Here is a 21,476-nt window from a genome sequence, read left to right on the forward strand (position 1 = left end):
TAAAAAATTACTCAGGCACTTAATTGTAGTAGTGAGATAATAGTGATCTGAGAGATTAGGATATCCTGATCTTTTCCTTTTTCTTTTTAAATTAGCTTACTCTGTGCTAATTTATTTTAAATGGAATATTAATTATGATATCTTCTATTTCTAGGAGAACCGTGTCAGTTAAGCCAGAAAAGCAAATCCTGCTCTGGGACTCCCAAGGCAAGTCCTCTAGTGAGCATTTGCATCCACATCCCAACACAAGACAAGACAAGAGAAAGGAAATTTTTCTTGTGTATCCAAGAGTGAAAGGGGATGACTAATCACAAAGAGGCTTCTCACTCAGTGTAGTGGTCAAGGGAAAGCTGAATATTCTAATACTTTGAGATCTTTGAAGGGACAGTCTATGAAATGGAACAGCAAGAGGGTGATTAATATGAGAAAGGATGAAAGTCATGAAGCTTACAACAAATGTCAGACAGACCGGTTCATGTAAAAGATGCCAAGAAAATCAGAACATTTCAATTACTTCACTCACGGAAAGAAATGGACATGCAACTTATTCTTTCAAGCTTCAGTAATGGTGAAAGTTTATCATCAACGTGAATAGATCTTCAAAGATCCACTTACAGGAAATGAACAGACAATGGCAAAGCACTTAAGGCAGGAAAAGTTGTTGACCTCTTTCTTGGTTCAATGACAAGGAGCATCCATGCTTTGAAATGTGGATATTTCATTTTTGAATGTGCAACAAGTCTCCTAGGGAACTGCAGCGACCTGACCATGAAAAACAGGGCCTTGCTAGGCCTGGTGGACTCAGGACAGTCAGACAGATATGGCCCAGGCCCTCAAGGTTCTTACGGCCCTATGAGGGAAGACAGCCAGGAAAGCAGTGACAATAAAAGAGCAATTAAAATTACAAGCTGTGATAAGTGCTATAAAGGGAAAGAAACCAAGTGCCATGATAGGGAACAACAGGGAAGAACCTACTCAAGTAGGTTGTTAGAGAGTCTCTCGGAGGAGGGAAGTCCCATGAAGATGAGGCGGCAATGGGGAAGGGTATTGTGGACATGCTAGGAACTAAGTGAAGGCCAGGTGAAAAGTACAAAGATGAGGCTAGAGGGGTGGAAATCATCTAGAACATGCTGAGTCCTGTAGGCCAGGATAGAGAATTTGGATTTTATTCTAGATTCAATGGGGGACCACCACTGAAAGGTTTTAAGCAGAGGAGTTGAATTTAAGTTTTTTTTTAAAAAGTGAAATCATGTGAGAGAGAAAACCTGGAAAAAGCCAGGAGACCCGGGCCCTGACAGGTGTACCAGTTAATTACTGCTCCTTCAGGACTGTAGATTTCTAGTCTCGAAAGCAGGGCTAACTCTCTCTGCCTTACCTGTCCCACACCTCTTATGTGTGGAGGATCCCTTCCAAGGTCTGCAGAAGCACTTTTAAAACCATCGGTGAAAGGGACTCCCACCCACACGTGCACATGATGCTCACCAAAGCTTAGTAAGGTCACTGCTTCCTCTACTCTGACTTAGCAAGGCTGATGCTGCCATCAAAGGATACTAGTTCAGGAACATAATTTCTCCTCTAAACCGTACCTTGTACTCACTTGACTGCCTGGGTTTCCAAGGACCGATAATTTGATTTTTACCCACAACAGGGTTCAAAAAGCAACGTGGGTTTTATAATTCAACACATGGCAGCAAAGCTTCGTGGCCTGCCGTGAGGAGGATCAGGTATAGTTGCAGACTGGTTCCTTCTGGCTTGGCTGAGGTTACGATTCTATCAAGCTACTTTCAATTTGGCATCTCGGTTTTTATCTCAGCTAGTGTGTAAATTTTAATTTGGGTTCAGAACTCTTCCCAAGAGTTCTGAATAAAACCAAGGAGTTTAAAAAGAAAAAGCTAGATAACTTGAGGCTGGGTGCAGTGGTTCACGTCTATAATCGCAGCACTTTGGGAGGCTGAGGCAAGTGGATTGCTTGAAGCCAGAAGTTCAAAACCAGCCTGGACAACATGGTGAAACCCTATCTGTATTAAAAATACAAAAATTAGTCGGATGTGGTGGCACACACCTGTAATCCCAGCTTGGGATGTTGAACCCAGGAGGCAGAGGTTGTAGTGAGCTGAGATCGTGCCACTGCACTCCAGCCTAGGTGACAGAGCAAGACTCTGTCTCAAAAAAAAAAAAAAAAAAAGCTAGATAACCTGAGGGACTTAGCTTAGCTCCTTTCTTTCCCTCTTTAACATAAAATTAGTGCCCCAGAAAGGGATGATGTGTCTGTCTACATCCCTCAGCATCACAGCGGACCAGGCATGAAGGGAGTTGTTTTTGGTTTTTTGTTCACCCTAATAGGCCTTCTTGGATCTGAAAAAAATTATTATTATTATTATTATTATTTTTTTTGAGACAGAGTCTCACTCTGCCCCCAGGCTGGAGTGCAGTGGCCGGTTCTCAGCTCACTGCAAGCTCCGCCTCCCGGGTTCAGGCCATTCTCCTGCCTCAGCCTCCCGAGTAGCTGGGACTACAGGCGCCCGCCACCTCGCCCAGCTAATTTTTTTGTATTTTTAGTAGAGACGGGGTTTCACCGTGTTAGCCAGGATGGTTTCGATCTCCTGACCTCGTGATTCGCCCGTCTCGGCCTCCCAAAGTGCTGGGATTACAGGCTTGAGCCACCGTGCCCGGCCAATTAACTGAAAAAAATTAAAACTACAGCTAACAATCATTTGTTGCTGTTGTTCCCCACGAACCCTAATCACTGTATGTCTACTCTTGCAAAGCCCATAGAATCTCAGGGTCACCTAGATTCTTAACATTTTGAAATTCCTTCTAGCTTGAACCCTTATCTAAGATCTCCCTATTTAAAAGGATCAAATCTATTTTCTTTATTGCTGTAAACTTTTTATTTCTTTTGAGTTACTGAAAGGAATCTAAACCAAATGCACTGACCTTAAGTCACACAGTTTTGACAACAACATGAATAAATGGCTTTTTTGCCCACCTTAACAAGGATCAAATTTATTTGTATTTTTGTTCAGTTCCTGAAAAATTAACTGCCCCCGTATTAAACTGCAAGTTCCTAACATCCCAAGGCTGTTCCACGTTAGCTAGTTTGAAGCACCTTATCTAGGGGAAGAACAAACTATTTCCCCTTAACACCATACACAGCATCTATTGAATGAACACACACAAGCCCCTGCCCAAATTATATGGGTGAGGCAGCCAAAGTGCTATGATTGTCTATGATCTTCAATTTGCTACAACATGACCACAGTTACTAAGCTATTTGAATTTTCGGTCCAGGGCCTATGACCTTTGGTGAGAGCAGGCAGGTCTGTTTCAGAAGCTGTAAAAATGTGAAGCACTCGCTCCCCCAAAACCCAACCCCCGTCATGTGTGAACTAGTTTATCCAAAATACGACAAGATCCTACATACTCTACCTTGACTATGGCAGTTTCCATCTCTATCATACTCATCTTTATTCTCAAAATCCATGTCTTCTGATTTGAGTTCACTTCCTTCGAGGGGATATGTGGGGAAAACTTTTTGCCCCTCTGCACTTTCTTTCCAAGGTTCTTTTAAAAGCTCATGCTTCACTTTAAACGGCTCTGATGGAACAGCAGTGGGTTCACCCTCCATGGCGATAGTATTGGTTTTGCTTTTGAACAGATCTGGGATATAAGCCTTGGGTTTCTCGATTTCAAATTCATCATTCTCAAGGCCATGCATCCACCTCTCCATGTGTTTGCAGTGGCATTGACAGGCTGCTGGAGGCTGGAAAGCCCTCGGTAGTCCAGGAGTCTGGTTTGCCACCTCTAAGCTTCCTTTCTTGGTTTCATCTGCATGGAAGCCTTGGTTCTTTTCCCTTGAGATGTCAACAGTGGGCTCTGTGAGATGCAATACCTCTGGCCTTTCCTCCATGCCTACTGCCATGGCTAAGTTTTCCTCTTCGTTTTCTTCCTCTTCCTCCTCATCACTGTGGTTCTGACTCAAAATCAATTTACTTTCTAAGCTTTTGTTTTCCAATAAATCAATTAATTGCTGATCTGATGACAGGTTTCTTTTGGAGTCACAGACACTAAGACTGCACATATCTACAAACCCACTTTCATTTCCTGGATTCAAGGAAGGGGAAGCTAAACACTTGGCTTCCAGCTGGCTGATGCTTTCGAGTCTCTGTCCTGCCTCACTGAAGCACAGCTCCTCTTCCTTTGAAATAGACATCAACAAATGTTTTCCATTTTTGATGTTTGCTTGAGCTACTCCTCCTGCTTCTAAGCTACCCATAAAAGTGGGGCCGGAAGCTATTTCTGCCTCATGGCCACCAGGCTGGCAGTTCCCATCTTTGCTTATTGAGATGGTAATAACATCTTTTCTACATTCTGTATTGGTACTTGGGCTCTCCCGAAAAGAGCCTGGTTCTTGGCTGAGCACCTTCTTACCATACATCATGCTCTCTAAGGATTCAGGCAGCAGGCTTTCATCATGGTTGATGGAAATGACATCCTGAACTTTAGAAATAAAGTTTTCACAAGTCACATCAGGCAGGCTGAGATGATCATCTCTGCTTTCCACTTTCACTAGATTCTCAGGTTCATTTTCAAGGGACTCTGAAGTCCTACTCATTTGAGTATATGTAAGAGATTCATACAATTTGGAGTTGGTCTGGTAAAGACAACAGAGATTTCCTGGTGCCTGGGTGTCAGATCTTTTATGCTGGGCATAGTTTCTATAGGCATCCAGGAAGGACAGCTGGGGGTCGTTCATGATGTAACAGTCAGTGCGGTTCAGCCCATGTTTGGCAGTGCCGATGAGCAGGTCTCGATCATGCTTCCCACACTCCCACCAGACTGGGAGGTAGAGGCTGGGCCTGCACAGCTGGAGGCGTTCATGCAGCTGAGGGCACTTAAGCACTTGCTCTCGAACTTTGCGTAACAGTTCAATGCGGTACAGAGTTCTTGCAGCACGTTCCTCAGTGATGGGTTCAACGTAGATGGTGGTATCTGGGGGACCTGGAGAGAAAGGAAAATAAAGGCTATCACTTAAGGTGGTAGCCTCAGACACTTCTGCCCACCTGAGCCCCTGCATCTTTGGCCGTGGAGTTCAGCTCTCTGGCTCCTCAGCACAGCAGTTTTAGGTGTGTGGGCCCTTGCTAAAACAGGAAACCTAAAAAGAATGGAAGGACAGACCCAAGGGGTGTGAAAGAAGAGCATTAAAACTCCAGTTCTGAAAATAGTATTAGTTTTCTTTAAATAAGTATGTACTAGGCCAGGCATAGTATAGTAGTAGTTCACGCCTATAATCCCAGCACTTTGAGAGGCAGAGGCTAAGAGGATAGCTTGAGGCCAGGAGTTCAAGACCAGCCCGGGCAACAAAGTGAGACCCCCTGCCAAGTCTACAAAAAATAAAGAAAATTATCTGGGCATGGTACCATGTGCCCACAGTCTGGCTGTTTGGAAGGCTGAGGCAAGAGGATCTGGGAGCTCAGGAGTTTGAGGCTATAGTGAGCTGTGATCATGCCACTGTACTCTACACTAGGTACTTTATACATGTTACTTAGTTCTCATGAAAATCCCACCATACCATCATCATGCCTGTCCTGTTTCAAGGATAAGGAAATTGGCTCAGATAAACCACCTTGCTCCAGGTGACAGAACCAGGATTTAAATCCAGGTTTTGTCAGTGTGACTCCAAGGTCCACATCTTTCCAATATATTCAGCTTCCTGGCTTGGATGACACCACTTTAGCCCTGCCACATAGGAGGCAAAGGCTGGGACGTCTTGTGCGTGCTGCCATCAGCCCTGAACCCACACTGAGTAGGTTCAATGTTTGCTTTAGCTTTCCTAAAATATTGTCCCATGGTCCAGAGGAACTCCATCTACAAATACGAGGCTAAAGGGAGGCGTTGCAAGTGTCAACCAGGAAGACATTTTTCAAAAGGGTTCTCTATTGGATCAGGGGATATTTAAATGACAGCCACTTACTTTCTATGGTTACAAGTCGACATGTGAGGAAATACTTCAAGTTATTAAGATTTAATCTAAGGAAGGTGCGAAGTTCAGAGTAGGATAGATCTGAACATGACTTAAAAAAAAACCCTTATACTTTGGAGAAAGCGGTTAATAGTATCTCAATATTTGTGATGTTTTAAGCTGAATTTCAACTTTCACTGAAGTTACATCATTTTGGGAGAGAGATTTTATTTTATGAGGTGGACCCATTTAGAAGTTTATGAATTTCTAAAAGCCCACTCATCTTTACCTAAATTCCTCATGTAGACTCCAGTTTTAATAGGTATACCTAAAGTAATTCTGCAATTTGAAAATCAGAATGTTCTTTCCTTGTATCATCTGACAATATACTGATAGTTTTCTCACCGCCATCTTTCCATGTGGGTAGACGACAGACATTCCGGCACATGGCCACAAAACTATAAAAATACTGTTCCAGGCTCTCATCCGACTTCTTGTCCAAACGGGAAATGATGCGGAACTGTGTCCAGTCAAAAGTTTTCTTTTCTTGATCGTAAACAACACCAAAGGAAGACACTGTTCTATAGAAGTCTGCTTGTTCTCTCCTGGTCCACCTTGAGATGTAATCAGAAAGGAAGAGTGAGCTGTTTCTTCTTTTTTAAAGCCAATAACTGCTTATTGAGAGCCTACTATGAAAGCCCATAAAGTCAATAAAGGAGGCAGAGCTGGTTTGTCTCTTTTGTTATTTTTATTTAAGTTAAACTGGGCTGAGAGGCTTATAATGAAAACAGCCTATTATTCTACTCCCAAAAAGGTAATCACTTCCAAATCTTTCAGCTCTTTCTTCTGGTATTTACCTCCCTATTTCTAAACCAGGTACCCACTTGCTACCTCTTGATTCATCAATTTTAGGAATCACCTAGTTAACTTCTGCCTGTAGAAGATGAATATTTTAAAAGTACTATATATACTTAAATATCTAGCCTTGTTTTTTTTTTTTTTTTTTTTTTTTTAACCTGTATGGCAATATAGAAGCAGAGAATCCTGGAGGGATCTTCCAGACCATTAAATTCAACCTCCTCATCTTACTGGTGTCCCGAAGGGAAGTGACTACTTCAGTGACACAACCCCTGCCTCCTCACCTCATACTGCTTTTCTTTGTGGTTTTATGTAGGTAGGTTGTCCATGACAATTATTTTCTCTGGGACACCAAAGTCCTCTAGTCTTTATATCCTATATGAGTAAGTCAATGACTTAAGGGAGGTGGATAATTATATACCACCACAGCCTTTACGTGGGGCTCCTGGGCAGGGTGCTCTCCAATCCAGAGGGAGTCTAGCTAGGCATGGGGGTAACAGGGTGAGGGGTCAGAGAAAGAGTGAGAAGCAGAGAAGAAGTGGCTCTGGTTCTTCTCTTTGGAGATGTGTAAGAAGGAAGAAATATATTCCCTCAAGTATCAAATTTCCTAAGTCAGGAGTACAGAGAAGAAACTGAATCTGTTATGCAGTCTTCTTTTAATTCATGGGATGTTTCATCAGAAGGATAGCGAAATACGACTCAAGGAATTGCAGCTTCATTGATACCTTCTGGTGACACCATTCCTAGCCTATGCTGGCCTTCTGTAAGCCTTTTAGAGCTTAATTCTCAGATGGGCAAGTAACTGCTGGTAATTTATTCCTTCCTTCTGGGCTTGCATTTTATGGTATTTATTACCCTGAAAGGCTTGATAAGGATTTAGCTGTAAGACAGCTTCAATGTTCCCTTTGTTACTAAAAGAATTAGGGGATCTGAAAGGGTCTGACACATTCCACTGTGGTGTTTCTAAACCACATCCCCAGACACTGGGGTTTAATTTAGGTAAGAGTGTCAAGTTAGAAAATCACAAAAATCTGGAAACTGTAAAGACAGGGTAGGGTGTTCCTAGACCTCATCAGACTCCCGTCACCATGACACCATCACAACTGAAGGCTGAAGGTAATGAATTCTGGAGGTAACCTAACTTCACAAGACAACAGAAATATACTCGCCCTCCAAGCTACCAGCTTTACCTTTTGAAAACGTTACCCAGTGGGTGGCTGAGCATGCCCCTTTGGCCACTGGCTTTTACCTCTTTTGGGCTTCCTTGTTCATGAGGTCCATTTCTGAGGTTCTCCTGAACATCTCTTCCTGAACCCAGTATCCTTGGCTACCTGGTCCCAGAATTTCAGGCCGGCACAGTTCCTTGCGGTTGCAGCGCTGGTAAACAGTGACCAGACGTCTGAGACGAGCTGTGAGGGCAGATGAAACTGGCCAGGGCGATTTGTCTGGGTCGGAGCCATCCTGGGCTTCAAACATCAGTGAGGATATTAGTATTTACAAACAGAACTAAAACAGGAATGACTGTCTTTTGGTTTTGTTTAAATAAAAACAAAGCTGACTCAATAACTTACTCAAAGTAGTTACTGTTTTAATAATTGGCCCAGGAGCTAGGCATGGCTGGAAGGGCTGCAATTTTGCCTTAGATACAGCTTATGCTGTGGTCAATTCTGTTATCTCTCAAACACAGAAGTACCTTTTGTGGTGGCAGAAGTCATCTGAGGACTTTGCTGTAAAGCACAGGAATGAGCAGACCCTTTGTTGCCTGGGCTTTCCAATTACCAAAGCTCCTGTCATGACTGAATTCAGAAAATTCAAAAACCAAACCAAACTAAACCAACCCCTCCAATCTTTCTTTAAAAAAAGAAAATCAATGTCATCACAATTCCTTTTTACCTCTCAGACCCTATTTTAACTTAAGATACTAACGTTTACTTCACTTTCAAATTTTAATGCCAGGTAGAGGAAGCTAGAGCCATGTTAAAGCTCCATGTGTGACTCCAGGGGATTTTGATGAAGGTCAACTTATTTTGCTTTTTAAAAGAGCCTCCTTAAAAAACTACATGTTAATTATATATAAATTCCATGATAACTAACAAACTAGGACCTTACTTTCCTATGCCTTCAGAAGGACATAGTCTCACCTGCCCGGCTGTCATCCTTCTTTTCGCCAAAAATGCCATCACCTCCATCACTGGAACTCTCCTAGGGATAAACAAACCCATCCCATCAGCAAAACTGCAGCTTAGAAGAAACCAGCTCAGAGAGGCTTGATACGGAAAAAGTAAGCATCACGCATAAGAGACGTCCCCTGCCCACGAACAACTCAGACCAAGGTAGGACCTGATAAAGCTTGCTTCTGTACAATCTTAAAAGAGCCAGAAAGCAGTTTATTTAAAATAAGTTTTTTCTTTTTTTTTCTTTTCCTGGAACCATGTGGGATGCTTCTGCCTGTAAGAAAATCAGCCTGAGCAATGATGAACTGGCACACTCTCTGGCAATTACATTTTACGAGTACTATTTTAGTTGTGAATTTAAATATTTGCCTTACCATCATCACTTGCAATTTAATACTGTCATTTCTTTTCATAAAGGTTGTGCCTGCATTTCTGTTCTTTTGCTGTGAAAAAGTGTCATGTTCGTGTTCATTATGCTTAACTTACTTCACAGCAACAGACACTATTTTCATAAAACACTACTGCTCCAGACATGAAACCTGATGGCGCAAAACCCCAGGAATTTAAAATTAAAATCATGACTTGAGCTCTAAGTGAATCTGGAGTAATATCACAAGCACTGAGCTTGCCCAAGTCGGTGTATGTGTCAAACTGCTTTAATGGATTCCTTCACAAACCCTTCTTGGTCTCAGGAATGGAACTTTAAAAACTCCTTATATATATAATTCAGGTGGGAATTTGAGGGGTAAGAGAAGTGACTGTGCTATTTTTCAACTGGACTCTAATTTCAACACTAAAACTTACTATATTTTGACTAGTATCTTTTGACCTGAATGACAGTACAGAACCACCTCAGGATTCAAGACTTTCCTATTTTGGAGCACAGGGTCAGAGAGAAGGGTCAGCAAACTGAGGCCTGCAGACTTTCTGTGTGGCCCTCAAGCTAAGAATGGTTCTTACATTTTTAAAGAGTGAAAAAAAGGGAAGAATATGCAACAGAAGCCACATATGGCCTTCTAGCCCAAGGTATTTACTCTCTGGTCCTTTACTTGCTACTTCCTGGAATACACAACACAGGAGACCAGTAACCTAGCATGGTAGGAATGCAGACACCCACGACTGCCAACAGTGAAAACTCAAAATGCTCTCTTTGGGCCCCTGATACCACGCAAAGAACAGGAGACTATTTTCTGAATGAATTTCTCTCTTACGCAGAACAGTGATAATAGCTAATATTACCGAGAACTATGTGTTAAGCATTGCACAAAACCTTTAACATGGCTCATCTCATTTAGTTATCAGCACTGTCTCATGAGATAGAAACCATTACTGTGCTCATTTTACTAATGCAGAAAACAAGTCCTAGAGAAGTTCAGTAACTTGCCCAAGGTCACACATCTGGAAAGTGGCAGAGCTGGGATTCAAATACAGGTAATCTGATTTGAGAGACAACACCTTCAACTGTCAAGCTGTCTAAAAAAGGACAAGAGAGTCTTAGATGAAAATTTGTTTTGGAGAGTGAAAACGTATTTATAACAGAAGTGGGGAACACTAGCTAATCTCCTTTGCCCAGGCCAGAATTGTCTCCCGTTATCTAACGTTAATGAAGAGTGAAAACCCAGGGCTGATCTACTGTACCATTTTGACGTGGCAGTTAAATATACCATCTTATCTTATACTACTCTTTAGGCAGTTAAAAAACAACCTACTATGCCTTATATAATTTCCTGCCAGAGAGAACCTTTTACATATCCCCATGGTATCTGTGAAGATCCTTTGAATGCTGAAATGTATAAATGTAGTACTTCCAGCTGAGAAATGTTCTACAGTCTGTACAACACGGGTGGCAGGCCCCAGAGCTGCCATGTTCCTTCTTGCCATGTAGTGGTGGATGACATGGGCATCATCATACCCCAAGTCCATGAGAGCAGGCTCCCAGCTTGGTGTGAGGCAGGCACACAGCAAATGCTAGCTTCCCTTCCAGTCCACCTAGTAGTTTCTGTTGGTAGTTAGTAAACATGAACAGTTTTAGGCAAAACTCTTAAGTAAGGAAAGCTTTTAGTATTCATAGTGTTTCTCTGTTCCTGTATTCTCTTGAAGGTACTTCCTCTGTCTAGAAATGATAGAATGAAGAAGACCTACTTTGTTAGTAGCTCAAGTGAAAAAGATGTCAGACTTTTAGTTAAGAACCAGTTTAATCTGAGTGTGTGAGGTGCTGTAGCAGTGACAGAACTGAGCATGCAGAGGCCCTGCATCTGAACTATGTAGTCTAATATTTGCTACCTCAATTTCTGCTTACATGAATCAACTTGAAAGAAATGTTCTGCCGGGCACGGTGGCTCAAGCCTGTAATTCCAGCACTTTGGGAGGCCGAGACGGGCGGATCACGAGGTCAGGAGATCGAGACCATCCTGGCTAACATGGTGAAACCCCGTCTCTACTAAAAAATACAAAAAACTAGCTGGGCGAGGTGGCAGGCGCCTGTAGTCCCAGCCACTCGGGAGGCTGAGGCAGGAGAATGGCGTAAACCCAGGAGGCGGAGCTTGCAGTGAGCTGAGATCCGGCCACTGCACTCCAGCCTGGGCGGCAGAGCGAGACTCCGTCAAAAAAAAAAAAAAAAAAGAAATGTTCATCTTCGAAGAGGTATGAATCAATCATCTCAGAGTGAAGGGCCCCAGAGTGCTGATAAGAATGTCAACAACAAAGCACACTGATTGGTTACAACGTGCAATTTCTCCATCTTGAGGACACACGTGGTTTGGAGTCCCATGATCCACGGCTCTCTGGCCTCGGGCAAGTTGTTTTGAGCTCTCTCAAGCTCATTTCTTTTTTTGCAAAATGGAGAATGGCATAATCTTCAGGTGGAAAGCAGATATACCTCAAATGCCATTAACACAATATTCGAGGATTTTATTATGGAAAGATTGCAGAATATAGAAAAAGAAGAGGGCAGAGGGATACCATTCTTGTGTCCCCTGGCTGTATGACTTTTTTGCAGCTGATTAAAACTTAGCTCCCTTTTGCTGTGCAGAAGAAACTACCATCAGAGTGAACAGGCAACCTACAGAATGGGAGAAAATTTTTGCAATCTACTCATCTGACAAAGGGCTAATATCCAGAATCTACAAAGAACTCAAACAAATTTACAAGAAAAAAACAAACAACCCCATCAAAAAGTGGGCAAAGGATATGAACAGACATTTCTCAAAAGAAGACATTCATACAGCCAACAGACACATGAAAGAATGCTCATCATCACTCGCCACCAGAGAAATGCAAATCAAAACCACACTGAGATACCATCTCACACCAGTTAGAATGGCAATCATTAAAAAGTCAGGAAACAACAGGTGCTGGAGAGGATGTGGAGAAATAGGAACACTTTTACACTGTTGGTGGGATTGTAAACTAGTTCAACCATTATGGAAAACAGTATGGCGATTCCTCAAGGATCTAGAACTAGATGTACCATATGACCCAGCCATCCCACTAGTGGGTATATACCCAAAGGATTATAAATCATGCTGCTATAAAGACACATGCACACGTATGTTTATTGCGGCACTATTCACAATAGCAAAGACTTGGAATCAACCCAATGTCCATCTGTGACAGACTGGATTAAGAAAATGTGGCACATATACACCATGGAATACTATGCAGCCATAAAAAAGGATGAGTTTGCGTCCTTTGTAGGGACATGGATGCAGCTGGAAACCATCATTCTTAGCAAACTATCACAAGAACAGAAAACCAAACACCGCATGTTCTCACTCATAGGTGGGAACTGAACAATGAGATCACTTGGACTCGGGAAGGGGAACATCACACACTGGGGCCTATCATGGGGAGGGGGGAGGCGGGAGGGATTGCATTGGGAGTTATACCTGATATAAATGATGAATTGATGGGTGCTGACAAGTTGATGGGTGCAGCACACCAACATGGCACAAGTATACATATGTAACAAACCTGCACGCTATGCACACGTACCCTAGAACTTAAAGTATAAAAAAAAACTTAGCTCCCCCGGCCGGGTGCAGTGGCTCACGCCTGTAATCCCAGCGCTTTTGGAGGCCGAGGTGGGTCGATCACATGAGGTCAGGAACTCGAGACCAGCCCGACCAACATGGTGAAACCCTATCTCTATTAAAAATACCAAATTAGCTGGGTGTGGTGGCGCATGCCTGTAATCCCAGCTACTCGGGAGGCTGAGGCAGGAGAATCGCTTGAATCCGGGAGGCAGAGGTTGCAGTGAGCCTAGATCGCGCCATTGCACTGCTGCCTGGGCAACAGGAGCGAAACTCCATCTCAAAAAACAACAACAACAATAACAAAAACCTGAGCTCCCTCATCTCCACAATGGGCATAAGAATAATGCCTAACAGACTGGGAAGTGTGCTTTGTAAGTGTGAAAGTATACACAAATACTAGTATTTGAGTTCACAGAACCCTCAAACTCCTAACTCACAAGAAGAGGGTGCTTGTTCAGTTCCTAAAGTTTTCGTACAATGGAATTTGGCCATTTTAGGCATTACATTTTCCTGTAAGCTCTTGGCCACGACCTCATCCTTTTACGCACTGACCTCATGGTTCAGAGAGCACCTGAGATGTCACAGCCACCTATGGTAGGAACTGTGGCACAGCACGGACATGCATCCTTTTGACAGCGTAACTACAATAATGAAAATTGTGCTGTTACTTATTGCTATTTCTGTTAAAAGACGTGTTACTCTCCCCACATACTGGCTGTGATAGAGAAAGACTTTGTTTACAATTCCAGGCTCCAGACCATTCCAACCCAAATATACTTTCAGACTAACTGCTTTAGAAGGTTTCTGTAGGTTCACTGAATCTGGCTGCATGTTGACATCTGTAATGATTTGCCAATCAAAAGTGCTATTGGTATTAAAACAGAGGGTGGGGGAAGCTGTAACTTAGATCATTTCAAATCTCCCTTCAAATTGTAACATTCTATGGCTCTCTGAATGCCACATTTTAAGAGGACAACAACCACTGTGGGCTCTGGAAGGTGCTGGAATAGCAAGGGGTCTGGAGATGATATGATATAGAGGGACTAGAGCTATTTCACCTGAAAAGAAATTTAAAGATATTAAGGTCATGAGCTGGTCTCAGGCAATTTAAAATTCTATCAGAGAGGGGAAAAACTACAGTACCATAAAGAAAGCTAGATGGAACCCATGGAACCAGATGGGAGGCAGATTTCTGGTGTGGTAAAAAGAAGTATCATCCAACAATAAAATAGACTCCCTTAGAAGGTGGCATGTTCCTCTTGTTTTCCTCATGAACTCCCGGGAGTCCCTCGTCGACCTGAACGACCCCCTGACAGCCCTGCTGAAGAGGGAACGCCACACTGAGACTACTCAGGCATGTGCCAGGGCTCCTTGTAATGCTAAGACTCTACCAATCTGCTAAATGGTTCCCTTTCTATGCCCAGGTCTGTTTAATTCAGGGGAACTGCTCTGATGAACAGACTCTTTTTACACAATGCTTTGAGCTTCTTTAACTCTGCCTGAGGACTGAACTGGGAGAAAGAAATACCCAAACAGTGTCTTCAGTGCAGGAGGTAGGGAGCAAGAGTGAAGCAGGGTGGGCAGCAGGCCTGGCTCAGATGCTGGCCATCCCTCTATGTGTGTGGTTTTAGCATGCGGACTAGAAGTCAAGGTGAATCCGTTTATAGTCTGTCCACCTCAGAATCTGGGGAAACTCACTCCCCATTTCATTTGCTTTTGATGATATTCTATACCCCAGGTTTTAAGGATGTGAAGAGCAAAAGAAATCATAGAAGTGTTAATTTTGTAAATGAATACAAAGTACTTCCAGAATGTAACCCTAATATATAAGAGAACTTAAGTTATTTTTACGGATTCTGCCATGGCCCTCCAGTGTCCTCCTAAGCATGTCCAGTTTAACATCAGTGGCTTTCAGAGGCTGGCCTCTTCATATGAGCTGCTGCTGGGAGGAAGGGGCATAAACGCACACCTGCAATACTCTCTACTGTCTGGACTACAAAAAGAATACTTGACTACAACAAAGAATGCCGGCATATCTAGAGAATTACAAGTCTTAGCTCTGTCATCTAGTGGTTGTGAGAATTTGGTCAAGTCCTTTAACTTTCAGGGAGGGTCTAAAGTTTTCTCAGCCCTCAAATGAAGACAGGGTGAGGTGAGGATCAACTTAAACAAATGGAGTAACTGGTTTGAAAAGAGTCAAGTTCCATATGAGAATAAGGTATTATGTTCATTTCTTTGGTACTTGAGTTGTTTCTACAGGGAACACACACCCCAAATTACACATAAAAGAAATAATATAAACTAGGGACTGAAATAGCAAAACATGATTTTTTTTTTTTTTTTTTTTTGAGATGAAGTCTAGCTCTGTCACTCAGGCTGGAGTGCGGTGGCTCGATCTTGGCTCACTGCAACCTCTGCCTCAGCCTCCTGAGTAGCTGGGAATATAGGCGCATGCCACCATGTCTGGCTAATTTTTTATATTTTTAGTAGAGACAGGGTTTCACCATGTTGGTCAGACTGGTCTTGAACTTCTGACCTCGTGATCGGCCCGCCTCAGCCTCCCAAAGGCTGGCATTACAGGCGTGAGCCACTGTGCCCAGCCCAGAACATGGATTTGAATTGTCAAGACAAGAACCTAACTTCCTTCATGTTACTGGGGTCTGAAGCTTCATGCTGATTTGCTTCAATCCACTGCTTCTCAAAGCTTGAGGACACAGGGAAACACATCTTTGAAAAATTACTATTATCTATTTTAAGAAAGGGATGCCATTGTTACTGTTACAGGGGTCAGAGCTGATGGAGGCCAAAGTGAGTAAATACAATACATTCTGCAAGCTAGAATCAACAGAAGAGAATGGAAAATAATGAATAATTTTTGGGTAGTGATCAGGAGAAGAAGAGGGAGGACCCTTGCAGGGGAGTCACTTGGGGACAATGCTACAGTAACTTCTGGGATCCAGAATCCATACATTCTAACATTTGCTCTATTACTCAATGCTAGAGAAAATTTGGTCACATGGTGCTGGGGCCCAGGTAAGGTTTCAGGTCTGCTTTCGCAAAATCTCAGAAACTCATTTTAAAAATGCAATACAGACTGCCGCTTCTGGGATGCATTTCCCTATTCTTTAAGTACAATTAAACCCTCTAGATATTAAATTTGAAACAAGCATAAGAAAACTCTGAAAGGTGAAAAAAAGAAAGGACAAACTAGAGACCTCAGGACCCAAGGAATGACATGATGAAAAAACCCTGTTTTTTTTTTGTTTTTTTTTGGCTTCATATATCCTAGATTTGGAGGTAAAGAAGCACGCTACCTGGAAATTGTAAAGGAGGCAGACAAAAAAAGCCCTCAAAAAAAACCTTCTGGGTGCAGTGGCTCACACCTGTAATCCCAGCACTTTGGGAGGCTGAGGCGGGTGGATCACCTGAGGTCAGGAATTTGAGACCAGCCTGGTCAACATGGTGAAACCCTGTCTCTACTAAAAATACAAAAAAATTAGCTGGGCATGGTGGCACATGCCTGTAGTCCCAGCTACTTGGGAGGCTGAGGCAGGAGAATCACTTGAAGCTGGGAGGCAGAAACTGTAGGGAGCCAAGATCATGCCATTGCACTCCAGCCTGGGCAACAAGAGTAAAACTCAGTCTCAAAAAAAAAAAAAAAGAAGCAAGCCTGCTTCCTGCTTTCTCTAGTTAAGGACTAGGAAGAGGCAGGTTTAACAGGTTAGGAACACAGAAAATATTAAGACAATAACTGCTATACCCCAGCCTAACAATGCAGAAGAAACTGTGTCTCAACTCTACCCAATGGCAGCAACAGTTGAGTGGGAGCTTAGACTTCTACTTTTTCCAGGTGGTTGGTAATAGGGTACTCCATTCCCTTGCTGGGGTGGTATCAGAAAAAGCTAAGCAGGAAGTCAGGACTTTCAACCCTGACAGGTAGTAATGAGGTTCCCTACCCCTACCCATGGTGGAGCTAAACTTCCATCCCTGCTCAAAGAAATGAGAAACATTCCCTTTAGGGGTTAATGGGAGAAGACTGGGAACATGAATTTTTGCTTCCACCTCCCAGAAACAAGGTGCTCCCCATCTCCACACCTCTGTTTCCCTGCCAAGACAGATGCTGAAAGAGAATGTTTAAATAAGATCCAGAGTCTCACAATATAATGTCCAAAATGTCCAGGTTCCAATAAAAAAATCACATACCAAGAACCAAGAAGACCTCAAACTGAATGAAAAAAAGACAAAAGAGGCCAATGCTGAGAGGAAAGATCTTAGAATGATCTTATGTAAGAATTTAACAGTCATCAGTGAGCCATTCTGAACACGCTTGCCACAAATGAAAAAAAACAAAGTTTCAGCAAAGAAACAAAGATCCAAATAATCTTTGGATTCAAACGGAAATTTTAGGTTTGAAAAGTACAATAAACTGGAACAAAAACCAAAACCAAAAATGAAAACCCAAAACCCTCAACAGAAGGCTCAACAGCAGAATGGAGGAGGAAAATAATCAGTGACCTCAAAGACAGAAAAATGGAAAGTACCCAATGTGAATAACAGAAAAAAAAATGAACAGAGCCTTAGAGACCCATGGGTCTATAACAAAATATCTAATCTTCATTTTATTGGTATCCCAGAAGGCAAGGAGAAAGAGGACAGGGCAGAAGAAATACGTGAAGAAATCATGGCTGAAAACGTTTCACATTTAGCAAAAGACAGAAATCAGATTTAAGAAGACGAGTGAATTCCAAATAGGGTAAACTCACAGAAATCCATAAACACATAAAATCATAAACTTCTGAAAACTAAAGTCCAAGAAAAAATCTTGAAGGCATCAAGAGAGAAAAGACACATTACCAAGAGGGAAAAAACTTGAATGACAAATTTCTCATCAGAAACCATGGAGGTCAGAAGGAAGCGGCAGAACATTAAGAGCTGAAAGAAAAGAACTATCGCCCCGGAATCCTCCATTTGGTGAAAATATCCTTGGGGAATAAAGGGGATATTAAGACATTCTCAGATGAGAAAAACTAAGGATATTAAGACATTCTCAGATGAAGAAAAACTAAAAGAACTGTCTGACAGTTCTCTAGCCTACCTTCAAAGAACAGCTAAAGAGATTTCTCTAAACAGAAAGAAAACAATAAAAGAAGGAACCTTGGAACACCAGGAAGAAAAAGAACACAGTAAAAAAAAAATAGGTAAATATAGCATACTTGAGTTTTCTCTTGAGTTTTCTAAGCGATGTTTGACAGTTGAGGCAAAAATTTTACCATTGTCTGATAAGAATGGTTAAGACAGCTGTATCACAAATGAGAGAGGATAAAGGAACAAAAATGGAAGGTTTCTACGCTTCACTTAAGCTGATAAAATGATAGTATTAGTAGACTGTGATACATTACATATAAATATATGAAACACCTAGAAGCATTAAAAAGCTAAAAAATATAGATAAATCAGAATAAAATCATACAAAATGCTCATGTAAACCAGAGGAAGGCAGGAAAAATAAAAAATCAGGGAAAACAAAGACAATAAAATGACAGGCTTAAGCTTTAATGTATCAATAATTACATTAAGTGTAAATGGTCTGAATAATACCGACTAGAAGACAGAGACTGGCAGAGCATATTAAAGATTATGATCTACCTGTATGCTATCTATAGGAAACTCACTTCAAATACAATAAAGTCAGGTTGAAAGTAAAAGAATAAAAAAGTTATATTTATGCACACTATATAAGGGAAAGTAGCCATATTAATTTATCAGATAAAGTATACTTCAGAGTAAAGAAAATTACCAGAGGCAAGAGACAGACATTATATAATGATAACAGGGTCAATTTGCCAAGAACATGTAATTCTCTCTATACATTTTTTTGAGACAGAATCTCGCTCTGTTGCCCAGGCTGGAGTGCAGTGGCGTGATCATGGCTCACTGCAACCTCTGCCTTCTGGTTTAAGTGGTTCTCATGCCTCAGCCTCCTAAGTAGCTGGGATTACAGGCATGCGCCACCATGCCTGGCTAATTTTGTATTTTTTGTAGAGATGGGGTTTCACCATGTTGGTCAGGCTGGTCTCAAACCCCTGGCCTTAAGCGATCTGCCTTCTTTGGCCTCCCAAAGTGCGGGGACTACAGGCATGAGTCACTGTGCCCGGCAAGAACATATAATTCTAAATGTGTATGCACCCACCAGAGCTGCAAAATATATGAAGCAAAAACTGATAGAACTGAAAGGAGAAATAAATAAATCCACAATTACAGTTGGAGGCTTCAATATTCTTCTCTCAACAACTGATGAAACAACTAGACATTTAATCAGTAAGGATACAGAAAAACTCAACAACTTCATCGACCAATAGGACCTAGTCAACATTTATGAAATGCTGCATCCAACGACACCAAAATGCATATTCTTTTCAAGTGCCCATGGAACATATACCAAGATATACCATAACCTGGGCCATAAAACAAACTTAATAAATTTAAAACAACTGGAATCATATAGAATGTGTTCTCTGATTATAATAGAATCAAACTAGAGCTTAGTAACAGCAAGTTAATGGGGAAATCTCCAAACACTTGGACACTAAATAATAAACACCTAAATAATTCATGGAACAAAGGAAATTTAAAAAAATTAAACTGAATGAAAGTGAAAATACAATGCAAAATTAATGAAACATAACTAAAGCAAGGCTGAGGGAAATTTATAGCACTAAATGCATATTTTAGACAAACAGAAAAGTTTCAAATCACTAATATAGAAACTCCCACCTCAAAAACTTAGAAAAGGGCTGGGCACAATGGCTCATGCCTATAATTCCAACACTTCGGGAGGCCGGAGAGGGAGGAATGCTTGAACCCAGGGGTTCCATACTAGCCTGGGCAACATAGCAAGACCCTGTCTCTACAAAAAAATAGAAAAATAGAAAAAATTAGCTAGGTGTGGTGGTAGGGACCTGTGGTCCCTACTACTTGGGAGGCTGAACTGCAGGCATCACTTGAGCCTGGGAGGTCGAGGCTTTAGTGAGCTATGACTGCATCACCACACTCCAGTCTAGGTGAAAGAGTGAGACCCTAAGTCAAAAAAAAAAAAAAAAAGTAAATGAAAAGGTATATAGTAAGATTCAGTATTGTAAAAACTCAATGAAGATGCCAAATCTCCCCAAAGTGATATAAAGGTTTAAAGCAATGCCTATCAAAATCCCAGCAACAGTTTCTGTGGATAAGATTATCCTAAAATTTATATGGAAAGCCAAAGGAACAAGAAAAGCACAAACAATTTTGAAAAAGGAGAAAAAAGTGGGAGGTATCAATCTATCAAATTTTAAAACTTATGGTATTACGGCACTCAAGATTATGTGCTACTGGCAGAGGAAAAGACAAATAGATAAATGGAAAACAGCAGAGAACTCAGAAATAGAACCCACAAATATGCCAAACTGATTTTTCATTTTTTAAAAAAAAGTTTTCATAGAGACAAGTTCTCACCATGTTGCCCAGGCTAGTCTTGAACTCCTGGGCTCAAGGGATCCTCCCTAAAAAGACACACTTACAGGGTGGGAGAAAATACTTGCAAAGTACGTATCTGACAAAAGACTAGTATCTAGAATATATAAAGAACTCTAGAAAATCAACACTAAAACAATGAAATTAGAAAACAGGCAAGAGACATAAACATTTCACTGAAAAGGATATACAGATGGCGATTAAATACATAAAAGATGTTCAACATCATTTAGCCATCAGAGAAATGCAAATTAAAATCACAACAAGGTATTATACACACCTACCAGAATGGCTCAAGTAAATAATAGTGACCACACCAAATGCCGGTGAGGATGGAGAATACAGAGAAAGTGGATCTCTCAAGCATTGCTAGTGGCAGTGTAAAATGGTACAGCCACTCTGGAAAACAATTTGGCAATTTCTTAAAAAACAAAACATGTAACTATCATATGACCCAGCCATTACACTCCTGGGCATTTATCCCAGAGAAATGAAAATGTATGTTCACACAAAAATCTATATGCAAATGTTTACAGTGGACTTAATAGTCAAAAACTGGAAACAACCCAGATGTCTGTCCTTCAATGGATGAATAGTTGAACAAACTGTGGTTCCTCCAAACCACTGAATACTACTCAGCAGTGAAAAGGAATGAACTGTTGATACAGAAGACCACCTTGATGAATCCCAGGGACTTATTCTGCGTGAAAAAGCCTATCCCCAAAGTTCACATACTGTATGATTCCATTATAGAACACTCTTAAAATGACATAGTCGTAAAAAATAGAGAACAGACGAGTGGTTGCCAGGAATTTAAAGAGGGGTGAAGGCAGAAGGAAGAGGATACGGTTATAAGACAGCAACAGGATGAATCTTTGTGGTCATGGAAATGTCCTGTATCTTTATCTATATCAGTATCCTGATTGTGATACTGTACTA

General features: G+C 41.5%; 1 protein-coding gene across 1 annotated transcript in view; it reads right to left on the reverse strand.

Annotated features, from left to right (window-relative positions):
• Nucleotides 1-21,476, reverse strand: part of CHD6 (chromodomain helicase DNA binding protein 6) — a 215,087-nt gene that overhangs the window by 14,836 nt on the left and 178,775 nt on the right. Inside the window, 4 exon segments of the mRNA XM_033186434.1 lie at nt 3,430-5,001; nt 6,368-6,576; nt 8,070-8,286; nt 8,962-9,022. Of these exon segments, the coding sequence (XP_033042325.1) occupies nt 3,430-5,001; nt 6,368-6,576; nt 8,070-8,286; nt 8,962-9,022 (2,059 nt within the window).

Source organism: Trachypithecus francoisi, unplaced genomic scaffold, assembly GCF_009764315.1.
Source record: "Trachypithecus francoisi isolate TF-2019V2 unplaced genomic scaffold, Tfra_2.0 Lachesis_group21, whole genome shotgun sequence".
In the NCBI taxonomy this organism is placed as follows: Eukaryota; Metazoa; Chordata; class Mammalia; order Primates; family Cercopithecidae; genus Trachypithecus; species Trachypithecus francoisi.